Here is a 12,780-nt window from a genome sequence, read left to right as displayed (position 1 = left end):
AAATCTGCTCAACCCTTAAATTCCCATCCTGCCTCAAATTAGAGGGACAGGCCATCTGGGACAGGCCCTACCTGCTGCTTCCCCTGCCTGAACCAGGTTCTCCGACCCCCTGCATTCCACGGCACCACAAGATGAGACCAAACACTTTCCAGGAGCCATGAGAGCTCAGAGCTGACGTGGATGGACCAAGAGTGTGCAGACACCAGGCTGAGCCCCGGCCTCTCCCAAGCTTACTGCCACCCTCCCCGCCTGCCTGTGGACCAGGAGGCTGCACCCCAATGTTCCCATCAGGATCCCTGACAGCAGTAGGTGGTGGAGGAAGTGCCTTGGGGGGGGCCCCTCCTGTAGTAGATGGAGCCTCAGGTCCTCCTTGAGTGGGACCCCCACTGTCCTGACACACAGGGCTGGGCTCAGGGTGCATGTCTGAGAGCTGTGGAGATGGGTGACAGTGAGGCACATCCCCAGGGACAAAGGAGTCTGATGTCATTCCTGCCAGGTCCTGCTTGGAAGGGCAGCTCTGCTCCCTGATCTATGCAGGAAAGAGAATCCTACCTCCCCTGGGCAGAGAATGAGGCCTCAGGGCCTGGGGCACTGCAGGGTTTCTCAGCCCGGTGACATTTTGGGGACAGAGGGGAGAGGTCTCAGGGAGGCTCCACTGCTAGAGTGAGATGTTTCAGGCCCTGATGTCAGCTTTGCGGGCACACTTTCTCCTCTCATGGAAAGATCTGGATGGAATGTGGCCATGGCCAAGCCAGGCTGGTGGGAACCCTGAGGAACCTGGACAGGGTCTGTGTATGTGTATTAGAGATCGGGCCTCAATTGTGCTGGGTGTGGGGGGGGAACTCATGTCTGACGGGCCTGGTCAAGCCCTGACTGTTGCCTGTGGCCGGACTCCGTCTCATCTGTGGGAGGGGGACAAGGACCCAAAAGACTGCAGTGCTACTCAGAGAAGCTTCCTGGGGGACATGACTTCCTATGAGGCAGAGGGGAGGAGGCTGAGTTGGAGCCCCCACCACAGCTTGCAGTCACCTCAGCTGTGCCCCCAAAGCAAGGGGAGCACCCCTATTTCTGAAAGCCTCGAGGCGCCAGGCCTCAGGGCAAGCAGACGCAGGTGGGGACATATGCACAGGCTGCTGGGTGCGTGTTCAAGCAGCATGTGGTGTGTCCCCAGCCACTGGGCAGAGCCAGGGTGTGGCTGACACTGAGGTCAATAACACAAGTGAGGAGCCCGCCACCCCCCAGCTGGGGCCTCACAGACCACAGAAGTGCAGCACCTTCTCCCCCGCCACCCCGTGGAGCGGACGAGATGGGATGAACTGAGGCGTGAAGCACAGATGGTGGCAGGCAGGCGGGGGCACAGGGATGTGAAGTGAGGCTGGGGCATGGGGCGGCGGCAGCCCTTACTTGCGGGGAGCTCCCAGGGGAGAAGCCTTGATTGGAGACAGGTGAAGTGGGAGACTGGTTGGCCGGGGAGCCAGCACTAGTGCGGTACTGCTGCAGAGCTGGGGCCTGCGACAAGAGACAGGTCAGAACTCACAGGCCCCAGCCTGGCTCCCCACTGAGCACCCCCATAGGCTTTCCCACCTTAGTGAGCAAAGGACTTGGGGCACCTGCAGGAGGAGTGGGCCCCTGAGCCCTGCCAGAGCCCGGGGCCTCATGGGGACCTGCCTCCAAAACCAGCTCCCAGGTGTGGGGGCTGCGTTTAGAGCCTGGAACCCAGCCTAACAGAGACTCCCTAGAGGGCTGTGAATGTGAGGGAGGAGTCTGCCTCAACTCGGCAGGCTTCAGAGCACTCACCCCACATACATGTGCACACAGCCACATACATGCATACCCACGCACAAGCAAGGGCTGGGCAGGCAGGGGCTGCCTTTTGCTCCCGACTCTGGGTGGGTCTCTGGCTCTCTGAGCCTCGAGTCTATGTACTGGTACGTCCCACCTGCCTCAAGGTGGTGGCACTGACAGCAAAGGTCATCTGAGGTACACTGCAGAGCTCCCAGAACCGGGCAGTCACCATCACCAGCATTACTTGAGACAAGCCTGATGGGGTCATGCTATCCAGAGAGCTCAGAGGGGCGGCTGCCTCCTTGCTCAAAGGTAGAGGGCCCTGGCTTCTTGCCAGGCCCCTTGGGGGCAGGACAGGCTGGGCCAAGACCTCGATTTAGATCTTGCTCTGCTCCCAGCCTGGCCAGGACCTCCTGTGTGCCTCCAGGAAAGCTGCCTGACCTCTGCAAACCTGTTGTTCACTGAGGCCTGGACAGCCGGCCCAGGGCCCCATAAGTGCTTGGTTTCCCCTCCTTCCTCAGTGGCCTCCTTTGAGCAATTTGGGATGGAGGCTGAGCCTCGGCAGGGCACAGAGGCTCAATTAGCAGGGTGTGGGTGGTACCAGCATGGTCACTTGTGAAGACCAGGAAAATGTCCAGAGGGATGTTTTTCTTGCCTGGGTGTATCTGCAGAAACTTCAAGGGAGCCAGCAGTCCCTGGGGGGTTATATGGCGATAGATGCCCTAAGCTGGGAGCCCCCTGAGGAGCGGTCTATGTGCCTGGCCTAGATGCCCATGCTCCCAGTGACTGGCTGGCTCCAAAGCCAAGCCCCACTGCAGGAGGACATTGAGAACTGGGTGCCCAGGCCAGCCCTGGCATCAGAGCAGCCACCACACCTGTTTCTGCCTAAGGAAAGGCTTAGGTGCTTTCCTGTGTGCATGCGGGGTGCTGGGTCTGCCCTCTGAGGGGTTGAAGCAACTTGGAAATGTGGGTCTCTACTGTTAGGTTACTGCCTGCCCCGCCAGTTCGGGGCGGGGGGCGGGGGGGCTGTTCTTTGTAGATCACATGAGGTTCTGATGGCATTTAGCCTGTGGCTGGCAGCTGAAGGCTGAGTGGGGAGGGCTCGCTGTGCCCCAAACATGGGTCACTGTTCCTCTGGATATAGCAAAAGGTAGCTGTTACCACCTTCTTCCTACCAGGATAACCATAGTCAAAGTCTGAACGATCAAGAAGCTTTGGGGTTGCAGAGGTAAAAACCCAGCACTTATTACCCTGAGCTTAGCCCAGATAAGGGGGTCCCATGGCCTGAACTACAGCCTTCTGGGCCCCAGGTAGGGGTCCCATCCTATAATTGTGCTGCAGTCCCCAACCTAGACAGGAGGTCCCAGGGTCTGAGCTGCAGCCCTTCCTCTCCTCCAAATTCACCTCCACCCCTCTGGCTCCCAGAAGCCTGTTCCCCAGGCCCTGAGAGCAGTGCTCTCATTGCCTCCAGCAAAGCCCCTTTTTGGGTGGGAAGGACAGAGGGGGAGACATCAAGCGCTATGGAGAAGGGCTTGGCAGCCAGACACAGGTGGTCCATCTTGGGTGAAGTGTGGGGTACTGACCCCCACTTGTGCCTGTTTCCACATGTGTACATGGGGTGAAAACCTCGACTTGAGGATTCCAGGAAGAAACCTCATTGTGTGCCCAGCCCCCAACAGTGTCTGCTTTAGCCCTGAACCCTGGAAAGCTGGCCTCTTAAGTGGAGCCTCGAGGGAGCTGCAGACGCAGCTGGGCGCCAACGGTCCTTGGGCCCTGGATGCCCAGTGGGGCCTTTCACAGCCCTGGACTCCTCCTGCACAACCTCCCAGCCAGGTCCCGCAGACCCCGTCCTGGGCTTACCGAGGCGATGTCGATCCCCATTGGCGGCTGGCCTGGGTTGTCTGGGGGGGACTGGGGGAGAGAGGACGGTACTGTGACCGAGAGCGGGGGCAGCTGGGGCCCCCGCGTCAGGCTGGTGCTTGGCATCAGGGGGCCACCCAGGGGAAGGCCAACAGGCACCTGCGGAGGTGGTGGGGGTGGCTGCTGCTGGGATGCGGGCGGCGGAGGTGGTGGGGGCTGGGGCTGTGGTGGGGGTGGCTGCTGCGAGCCCGCCTGGGTGAAGAAGGCGTAGGGCAGCTGCTGCTCCAGCGACAGGGCGTCCATGGCCATGGCCTGTGGAGAGAAGAGGGCATCAGGCAGAGGCGTGCTCAGCAGTGAGGGCCAGGCCATGAGCACCTGGGCCTTGGGGGCCCAGATGGCCTGGCAAGCTCAGCAATGATGTCATGGATGAATGAAGTGACATCCACACCCTGGACCTGGGAAGTGCAGGCCTAAAGGGGGCCTGGCCCAGGGCCACAGAGGGTTAGGCTGCCGCTGGACAGGACCTGGGTGTCTAATCCATCTGGCTACACCCTGCACCCAACCAGCCTTTCTTTCACCCTCACCACACACTAAGAGGCAATCACTGTCCTCTATATTTGCTCAAGCTCAGGAGGTCCTTGGCTTCTCTGGAGTTTCCCCACGGCGGGGCAAGCACCAAGCACCACACTCCTGTAGCCCAGCAGGTGGCCAGCGCCAAGTCCCTCTGGGGTCCTGGAGGGGAAGGGGCCCTCCACCACCACCCTACAGCCTGGCCCATCTGAGGAGGTTAGAGAAGGTGTGGGTGTTGAAGGCACTGGTGTGGCTACTCAGTGATAACCAGTTCAGGCCTTCTTGGAGCTAGAAAGAGGAAAAAGCCAGAGGGAAGTTTTCAATGGTCATGAATCTGTGCGGACAGTCCCTGGGGGAGGTGGGACATGCCCCAGAGCTATGGGATGTGAACACTTAGCAGATGCCCAGCCTCTAATAAGCGGTGGGTAGTTAGTGATCAAAAAGGACTTTCCAGAAAGGGAAAGCAGACCTGAGAAACTGGAGGTGGAGAGACTGATGACACAGAACCACCATGGCTCTGTTTGGATCCCGATCTGAACAAGACCACCATAAAAGCAGACAGAGACAAGGAGGGGAACCATGCCCTGGACAGGTGTGGAGGAGTGACTTAATTTTGTTATAAGTGGGTGATGCCATCAAGGTTATGTTTAAAAACAAACAGCAAAAATGTTATCTGTCAGGGATTTTTAAAGACAGACAAAATGGACAAATTCCTAAAAACATACAAGCTACCAAAACTGACCCAAGAAGAAATAGAAAATCTGAGTAGACCTGTATCAAGTAAGGAGGTTGAATCAGTAATCAAAAACATCCCAGTGGAGATAAAGGCTCAGGCCTGTGTGACTTCACTCGTGAATTCTACCAAACATCAATGCTTAACATCAATGCGTCTCAAACTCTTCCAAAAAACAGCAGAGGAGGGAATGCTTCCTAACTCATCCTATGAGCCTCGACTAAGTCAACAAGAATCAAATTACTGAAACCAGAAATCAAAGTGGGAACATGCTAACTTTACAGAAATAAAAGGGTTAAGAGAGAGTACTAGTACTATGAATACACCAGCTTGTTGTGTGACCTAGATGAATCGGACCAATTGCTACACACACAAAACTACCAAAAAAGTAGATGAAGCAAAATTACAGTAAATTAGAAAAAGAAAAAAAAATACTGTATAAATTTTATTTTGGAAAACTCCAACTAGATGCTAAAGAAGAAAGCACCATAATGAAGCACGCCCACCCACATGGCATGAGCTAACATCAGACCTGTCCGGACAGCACAAGGAGACTCCAGGTCACTGACTAACCTATTTCCCATGTGTTTAAAAGTTGATAAAAAGCCAAAATGTTTCTGCAGCCACCCGGAAGGAGCGGGAGGCCTCCCAGAGAGGCAGAGCTGAGCCACCCCCCACCACACTTCGCCCTCACACCTGAGTGATGGGTGACAGCGGGGAGAGGGTAGGCGACACCTGCTGCTGGGCCTGCTGCCGTTGTGCCTCGGAGCTCAGGGATAGCGGGCTGACACCAGCTGGTCGGTGCTGCGGCGAGGAGCCTGGTGTGTTCATACCTGGAAGGGAGGGTGGGCATGACTCCAGCCTCCAAAGGGCTGCTCACATACTCACAGCCACTGCTGGGGACAGCTCAATCTCTCAGAAGCCATTGAGCATGTCCTGATTACCAAACCCAGGATGCCCCCCCTCCAAGGCCCCAATACTTTGACCTTGGGGCCCCCAGCTCTGTGCAAGCTGTTCTCCTTCCCTCCTCCCGTGCTGACCAATACTCTCCACCTGATCCTGCCATCCCTCTAGCAGGGGCATATCCTGTGGGTCCTGCCAATCAGGCAGCACTTCCTTGCCTCTGGACCACCACGTGATTGGCCCCTAATTGGACATGTAACCAGACTGATCCAATGAGCGCTGTCCCAGGATTTTCAACGTAACTCTAGGGAGGGAAGTCTGAAACTATATGTTGGAGCCTCCTGTGGCTGGAAGGGGGAGGGTAGGCTGGAGAATGAGGAGGGAGAGGTAGCATCTGAGCCCTGGATACAGTGGCACTTCCTGTCTTTGGGAGACAATCTCCTTTTTTAACTAAACTGGCTTGAGTTTTGGTTAGTTTTAAGCATGTCAGTCCTCCCCAACACTGCCAGTTTCCTGTTGACCCTCCTGCTCTCCTCACCTTCCTTTGATGCACATCCCTTCTTGTAACCACTCTTTCAGCCAGATCTCTCAGCCCCAGACCTGTTATCTGGCAGCTCCTCCATCCCATCTCATGTCCATGTTCTTCTCCCTGCACCTATGTACTCTCCATACTGGAGGTCAGCCTCACTGGGATGCCCAAAGTAGAAACTGTTACTCTTTATCTTCTTCCAAAACCATTGCTTCTGATGGAGCTCCTGCCACAGACTCCATGTTGCCCCCTCCTTCTCCTCAGCCCCCTCCCCAGTGATCTAATTCCTGGATACATCCGTTGTGGAAGAGCTGAGTGAGGTCAAGTTCAGGGTGGCAGCAGTTGAGGCATGTAGAGTTATCTTGCAAGGGAGGCAACAGACCCCCCTGATGCCAGGGGAAGCCCTGGGGGCCTGGCCTGATCCTCAACACTTGGTTTCCTCGTCACTGAGATGGAGATGATGACAGCTGCCCTTGTGTGTTCACCATGAGGCCCTAATGAGGTTATGAGAAGCTCTGGTAAGTCTGGCCCGCAGTCAAGGCCAGTGAAGGTGCCTGACTCACCCGGGAGAGCCAAGCCTATCCTGCCAAGGGCACCAGATCAACCTTGTTCCAGCGGGTAAAATGGCAGGTTCATGGGCCAGCGGGAATGCACCCAGCACACACTGTGGGAGATGACAGGCTGCCTTCTCTCTGCCCAGGGCAGCTGCTTGCAGGGGCTGTGTCATCTGTGCGAGGCGAGCCCAGTCACGCCTGCACTTCCCCTTGGACTCCCTTGGCAGCTTCTCTCAGCCCAGCACTGTTGGGGGGTCGGGGGGGACTGGAACTTCTGATTGCTTGTGAGGCAGGGCCCAGGGGTCTAATTTCTACACAGACCTTGGGACCCAGAGTCAGGCTGCTGTGGACACAGCTATGTCAAGTCAGGCACTGTCAAGGAGCCTGGGCAGTCCTGGAGACACCTGCTCAGAGCACACGTGGAGTGGGGACCCTGGGGCATTCTTTCATCTTCTCTGAGCATCTACCACCTCATGTGTCCAGCAGACTGAGTAACATGCAACACCCAGAGAATAGATGTCAGGGTTCAGTAAGAAGCAGAGACAGGTGCCAGGAGTGAGAGGGACAGTGGGACTACAGGGGCGGGGGGACGTGTGGCAAACTGGAGCACTCTGGCCCATCTCGAGGCACAAGGCCTTGACCCACCGCTGCTAGGCCTTCTGATTTAAGAGAAGCCAAAAATCCAGATTTTTACATGCACTCTCCTGATGTTGAAGTGTCTATTCAAAGCATCACGCACACATTCATGGGCCAGACAAAATATACCAGTGGGCTGGATTTGGCCCTTGGGCTGCCAGCCTCTAACATCTGCCCTGAATACAAAGGCGTTTTTTAATCCTTTGCTGGGCTGCAGAGTGAGCTCCCGGCCTCACATGGGGGCGGGGAGGGTGGACAGACGCCTTGCTGTTGAATTCCTTTTGGCAACCTGGATCACCTTTGGGAAAAGGAGCGGGGCCAGCTGGAAGGGAAGTCTGGGCAGGCAGGGAGAGCTGCCAGGGGAGGGCGGGCCAGGTGGCAGGGGCCTGGCCTGAGGCACGTAAGCCCTGAGTGCCGGGAAGCTGGGTGCAGAGTAGTGCTAGGAAGAAAGATCTGGGCCTGCTGTCTTCCCTGGTCCCAGTGGACAGCCAAGCAAACGACTTCAGCAAATGTGGAAGAGGACGAGAGGGGCCGCTGTGTCCCTGGTGGGGAGGCCTCTTCCTCCTTGTGGGCTCATGTTCTGACTGGCGGGTGTGCTGGGTGGGGGGGCGATCTCCGCATGTGCCAGGGGCCATGGCTCAGTTTGATTTAAAATGCGCCTGGAAAGCGAAGCCCCTGCCAGGCAAGCTGCCGGAGCGGCAGGTTCGCAAACAACCCAACACATGTCAGACATCACCGGCCGACACTGGAGCCAGGCAGCTCCCCCCACCACCCCGGCTCGGGGTCTACTGCTTTCACATGTGCTATGTTTTCCTGTGCTTGTTTAGACTCTGCTCAGGCTGGAGGTGTACGGCTCCCAGCAGGCGCTGGGGGGCTGCCAAGGACCCTCGGGCGGAGCGGGTGGTGCTCTGGAGGCCGCAGCAAGATGTTAGGGAAAACAGGGCCCAGGAAGCAGCAGTGTCTGCACCAGCAGGGGGCCCAGTGGCCCCAGAGACAACCTTCCAATTTCCTCCTTTGCACAGGCTAGTGTATGCGCTGCTGCCTACCTGTCTCTGAGGGCCATGGATCTTAGGTTCCCCTGAATCTGCTCGTTTGTCCTCTGGGCCTTCCGGGGGGGGGGGGGGGGTCGGGGGCACGGTTGGGCTGATGCCCTCTGCCTTGTGCCTATGCCTTGGCAAGCATGGGGCCAGACGTGTGGAAGAAAGAACAAAGCCTTGACACAGGCCAGAGTCCCACTCCACTCTTCACTGTCTGGCCTCCATCCCCTCCTCTAAAAACCTAGGAACATGGCATCGTCTTCAACACCCCTCACCTACCCCGGCCCTGTGGACATCAGAGCCAGGACTGACTCTCCTCCACTCACCCCATCAACCCAGCTCCCAGGCCAGATGATCGCTCCTGAAATCTCTCTGCAAAGTGTCCAATGGGGCCCTGCCCTGGGCCAGGGCCTGCTGCCCCCTTCGACAGCCTGTTCTTTCTGGGTGGCCAGAGGGGCTGTGACAAACGTGACTTTAAGCATGTGATTCAGAAAATGCTGCATGGCTCTGCCCACTACATTCAGGAGGACAGACAGGTGAGTGCTGGCCATTCTGTAGCCCCTGGGCAGGATGGAGGGCATATGATGTAGTGCTCTCACTGAACACCAACTCCCAACACCTGTGGACTCACACAGGGGCCTCCCACCATCGGAGCTGCTGAAGGCTGCCCCTTCTCCTCCCTGGATGCAAACCCACACATCCCACAGTCAACTGCAGGGGTCACAACAGGGACACAGGAGACTTTGGCCCGGCCCAATAGAAAGCAGAGTAGTAATTCAATAGCAACAAGGTGAGTACAGAACAGCAAGGCTGTGTGAGAAGTCCAGTGGAGGGCGTGGGCAGAGGCCAGGAGGCCTCATTGAGAGGAGGAGGTGTGAGTGGAGATGGGGCAGGTGAGAGGCCCCCTGCAGCCTAAAGGAAGGACCATGAGGGGAGAAACAGCAGATACAAAGGCCCCAAGGTGAGCTCATCGGCTGGAGAGAAGAGGTATAGAGAGAAGAGATATAGGAGATAAGGGGCCAAACAAGGTCCTGAGCAGAGGAAGGCCTGAGCTGACAGCTGTTCTGGGTGGAGAAGAGGCCAGGACTGGGAAAAGGGGCGGCATGTGGAAGCTGTGAAGGGTGGGGAGGGTCTGAGTTGGGCTGGGTCCTGATGGTGGGGCTGACAGGACATGCCAGCGGGCCAGGGTGGGCAAAAGAACAGAGGAATCGAGGAGGACACCCCCAGGTCTTTGGCCCAAGCCGCAAGGAAACAGCACCATTGGCCTCCTGAGAGAACAGGATTGGGGCAGTGCCGGGAGATACTGGAATGGGCAAGGGGCCCATGGGTCATCCCTGAGGACGTGGCCAGGGAAAAATGAGTGTGGAACCTGGGGAGGGGGCCAGGCTGGAGTGTCCAAAGCAGGCAGCCACAGTCAGCTGGAAGGGCAGGGAAAGCCTAGTCCATCCCTCTCTCTGAAGCTCCCAGTGCCCCTCAGAGCCAGTGTCCCAATCCTGGGGGCACCATGAGCCTTCCCACCGCTGGCCTTTACCCAGGCGGTGCCCTCTGCCTGGACACCGTTCTCCTTGGGGCAGCCTGGTAACACAGAGCCCCTGCACTAGGCTCTGCCCCATCCCATGTCTGGCATTTTGGATATGACCCTGCTCAGTCACTGCTCACACACACATGCCGTCCTTACTAGGAGGTGAGCTCTGCTGCGGAAGGAAGTGCCCCCACCCATCCAGCCTTACCCTGGCCAGTGCCGATGCCCAGGTGTGTCAGGTTGGTGGCGAGGTTGCCGGTGCTGCTGGAGCTGCTGAGAGCGGGGAAGGTGGGCTCCTCAGGGTCCAGCGGGGTAGGGAGCGGGGAGGGGAAGTGGATGTTGGTCAGGTCGGGCAGGGAGCCCCCGGTGTTGTGGGTGGCGGGGATCAGGGCTGTAGTGTTTTCCTGGTCGGCGGATGGAAAGATGCTGGGAAAAGGCCAAACACGGAGGGGTGAGCTCTTTCTTGGATGGTAGCTGCCTGTTTTCCCCCCAGAAGCTGCAGCAGTGATGGGAAGGAGCTTGTGAAAAATACTAGCAAATTCTGCCATGCTCGAGAAACAACCATCAGCCTACACCTCCAATGGGACCTTAGGAAGAAAGCTATCCGTGTGGGACAGGGGATGGGATGAGGGTCCTCCCGTTGGCCGGGGACAGGGTGTATCTGAGGGGTGAAAGCATCCTCCACAGAGAGCCTTGCTGGGTGGCCACCAGCAGCTCAGCACTCTTCTTGTCGGGACTTGCAGCTTCGTGAGCATCCGGGAATCAGGGGTTGTCCGAACATGCAGGGCGGGCCTCACTGTGACTTACTTGATTCCAGGGACCTCGCAGGACTTGGGCCGGGACCCTGTCTGAAAGAAAAGACAGCAGAGGCTGAGCAGCCTCCTCATGGCATGGCTGATCTCCCCACCGAGTGATACTCAAGGAGAAGAGAATTTATGGGGTCCCAGGAAGTCCCATACACGAAGAATGGGTGTTCCCAAGGGATTGGGGGCAGGGGGAGGGCTGCCCCAGAAATGCCCAGGGGCAAAACCAAGAGGTGAGTGGAGGGGGTCTCCCTATGGCCCCTCCTGGCTTCATTCTGTCTGCCCAGTTAAATGGCACAGTACAGGGGTGAGGTGGCTCCTTGTCAGAACCAGCTTCCCAGGGGAACGTGTTGCCTGCTATTTACATCTCAACCCTTGACGACTGTGCCACAGCTGTTAACCGCCAGCTCTGTACGGCCACTGGAAACTTGGGAACCTGAAGTTAACCTCCCATGTATTCCTGGATCAGGGCATCACATAAGGAAGCCTGAGGTAGCTTGGACCAGTTGCCCTGAATACACAGAGGCTGCTGCCCTGCCCCAAGCTGACCCGTCTTCCCATGGTGCCCAGAGTTGCGACTCCCTTAGGAACCCCAGTGCCCCACCGCCTTAGGATAGGGATTCTGGCCACCATGCAGACTGGCCTGGGGGCAGGGGTCCCAGGGAAACCCTGTCAGCAGTACGACCCTGGTCTCTCCTCTCTGAGCTGGGGACGCTATGACCACTTAAGAACTGCTGGCTCCAGGCGAGGCCCCTGGACTCTTGTTCAAGGACAAAGCAGGGAGCTCTCTTTCAATGGCAGCAGACATGACCAGACAGAGTCTGTGTACTGATGGGGGGCTCCACTGTGTCACGTTCCCTAATTCCTGTCCGCCTCTGGGGCCCTGGGGCAGACACTCCTGCTGATGTGTTCTTTAGGGATTATCAGACAAGAACATGGACCCACTGGGGAGGGCTGAGCCAGCCCGCCCACACAGCCAGTGAGGGGAGAACACCCAACTGGCAGTGACTGTGTCACCTGAGGGGGGCGTGCGACCTGCGGGCCTTGAGCCTCTGAAGGAACGAGGGTGGAACGGGTTTCTACTTGGCCACGGGCTCCTTAATTCTGGGAGTAAACATTCACTTCATTATCGAATTTTTGCAAAGTACCTTGACAATGACTTTCTAAAGAATCTTTTCAAAAGCATTCCACATAAACAGTATTAAGAATTCACCCATTTCCCTGCCCTGCCCCCAACAAATCCAACGGAATCCCTTTATTGACATGCTCACAGACACATGATTTCACACAGTGGTTAAAAGGTCAGGATATGCCCACCATGCTGGACTCTGCCACCCTCTTCTCACTCCCAGATGTTAGGATTTTTTCCCAACACTCACCATCTTCTCTTCATGGCAGCACCACATTTGGGTGTCTTTGCGTCATCCTTGCGCAGGGGCCATGCTAATCCCTAGTGTCCAATTTTAGTGTATGTGCTGTGGGAGTGGGTGCAGGTTTTAATTCTTTACATGCTTCTCACCAGTGTAACAGGCCTGTGCTCATGGTGAATCGGCCGACATGAGTTGTCAAATCTGAGTGAGGGTCTTACTTCAGGGAGGGGGAAGCCCTCCCAGTGTGCTGTTTCACCAACTTTGCCCGGCTATGCTTACAAAAAAGATCAAGAGGGAAACCGCTTTCGAGAGCCCACAGGCTCTTACCTTCTTAGTGTCCCATGCTTGCTTGGAAAGGTTCTTGTCCGTCTCTGATGTGGTCTCCTCCATTCCTGGGACTGTTAGTAGTAAGACTGAGGTGGGTGGGGGGAGAAGGAGAGTCATAAAAGGCATGTCTGCAGCTGCCTGGCGGCACCAA

The 12,780-nt window shown here is 57.0% G+C and overlaps 1 protein-coding gene across 1 annotated transcript in view; it reads right to left on the bottom strand.

The window, feature by feature from the left end:
* Positions 1–12,780, bottom strand: part of CRTC1 (CREB regulated transcription coactivator 1) — a 60,318-nt gene that overhangs the window by 8,866 nt on the left and 38,672 nt on the right. The window contains exons 8-13 of the mRNA XM_019641842.1: positions 12,630–12,715; positions 10,937–10,977; positions 10,338–10,555; positions 5,645–5,781; positions 3,646–3,957; positions 1,405–1,509 (exon numbers count right to left, since the gene is read on the bottom strand). Of these exons, the coding sequence (XP_019497387.1) occupies positions 1,405–1,509; positions 3,646–3,957; positions 5,645–5,781; positions 10,338–10,555; positions 10,937–10,977; positions 12,630–12,715 (899 nt within the window). The remainder of the gene's footprint in view (positions 1–1,404; positions 1,510–3,645; positions 3,958–5,644; positions 5,782–10,337; positions 10,556–10,936; positions 10,978–12,629; positions 12,716–12,780) is intronic.

This window comes from Hipposideros armiger, unplaced genomic scaffold, assembly GCF_001890085.2.
Source record: "Hipposideros armiger isolate ML-2016 unplaced genomic scaffold, ASM189008v1 scaffold_64, whole genome shotgun sequence".
Classification (NCBI taxonomy): Eukaryota; Metazoa; Chordata; class Mammalia; order Chiroptera; family Hipposideridae; genus Hipposideros; species Hipposideros armiger.
Note: the sequence above shows the minus strand (reverse complement) of the source record. Positions and strands in the feature narration are given on the sequence as shown.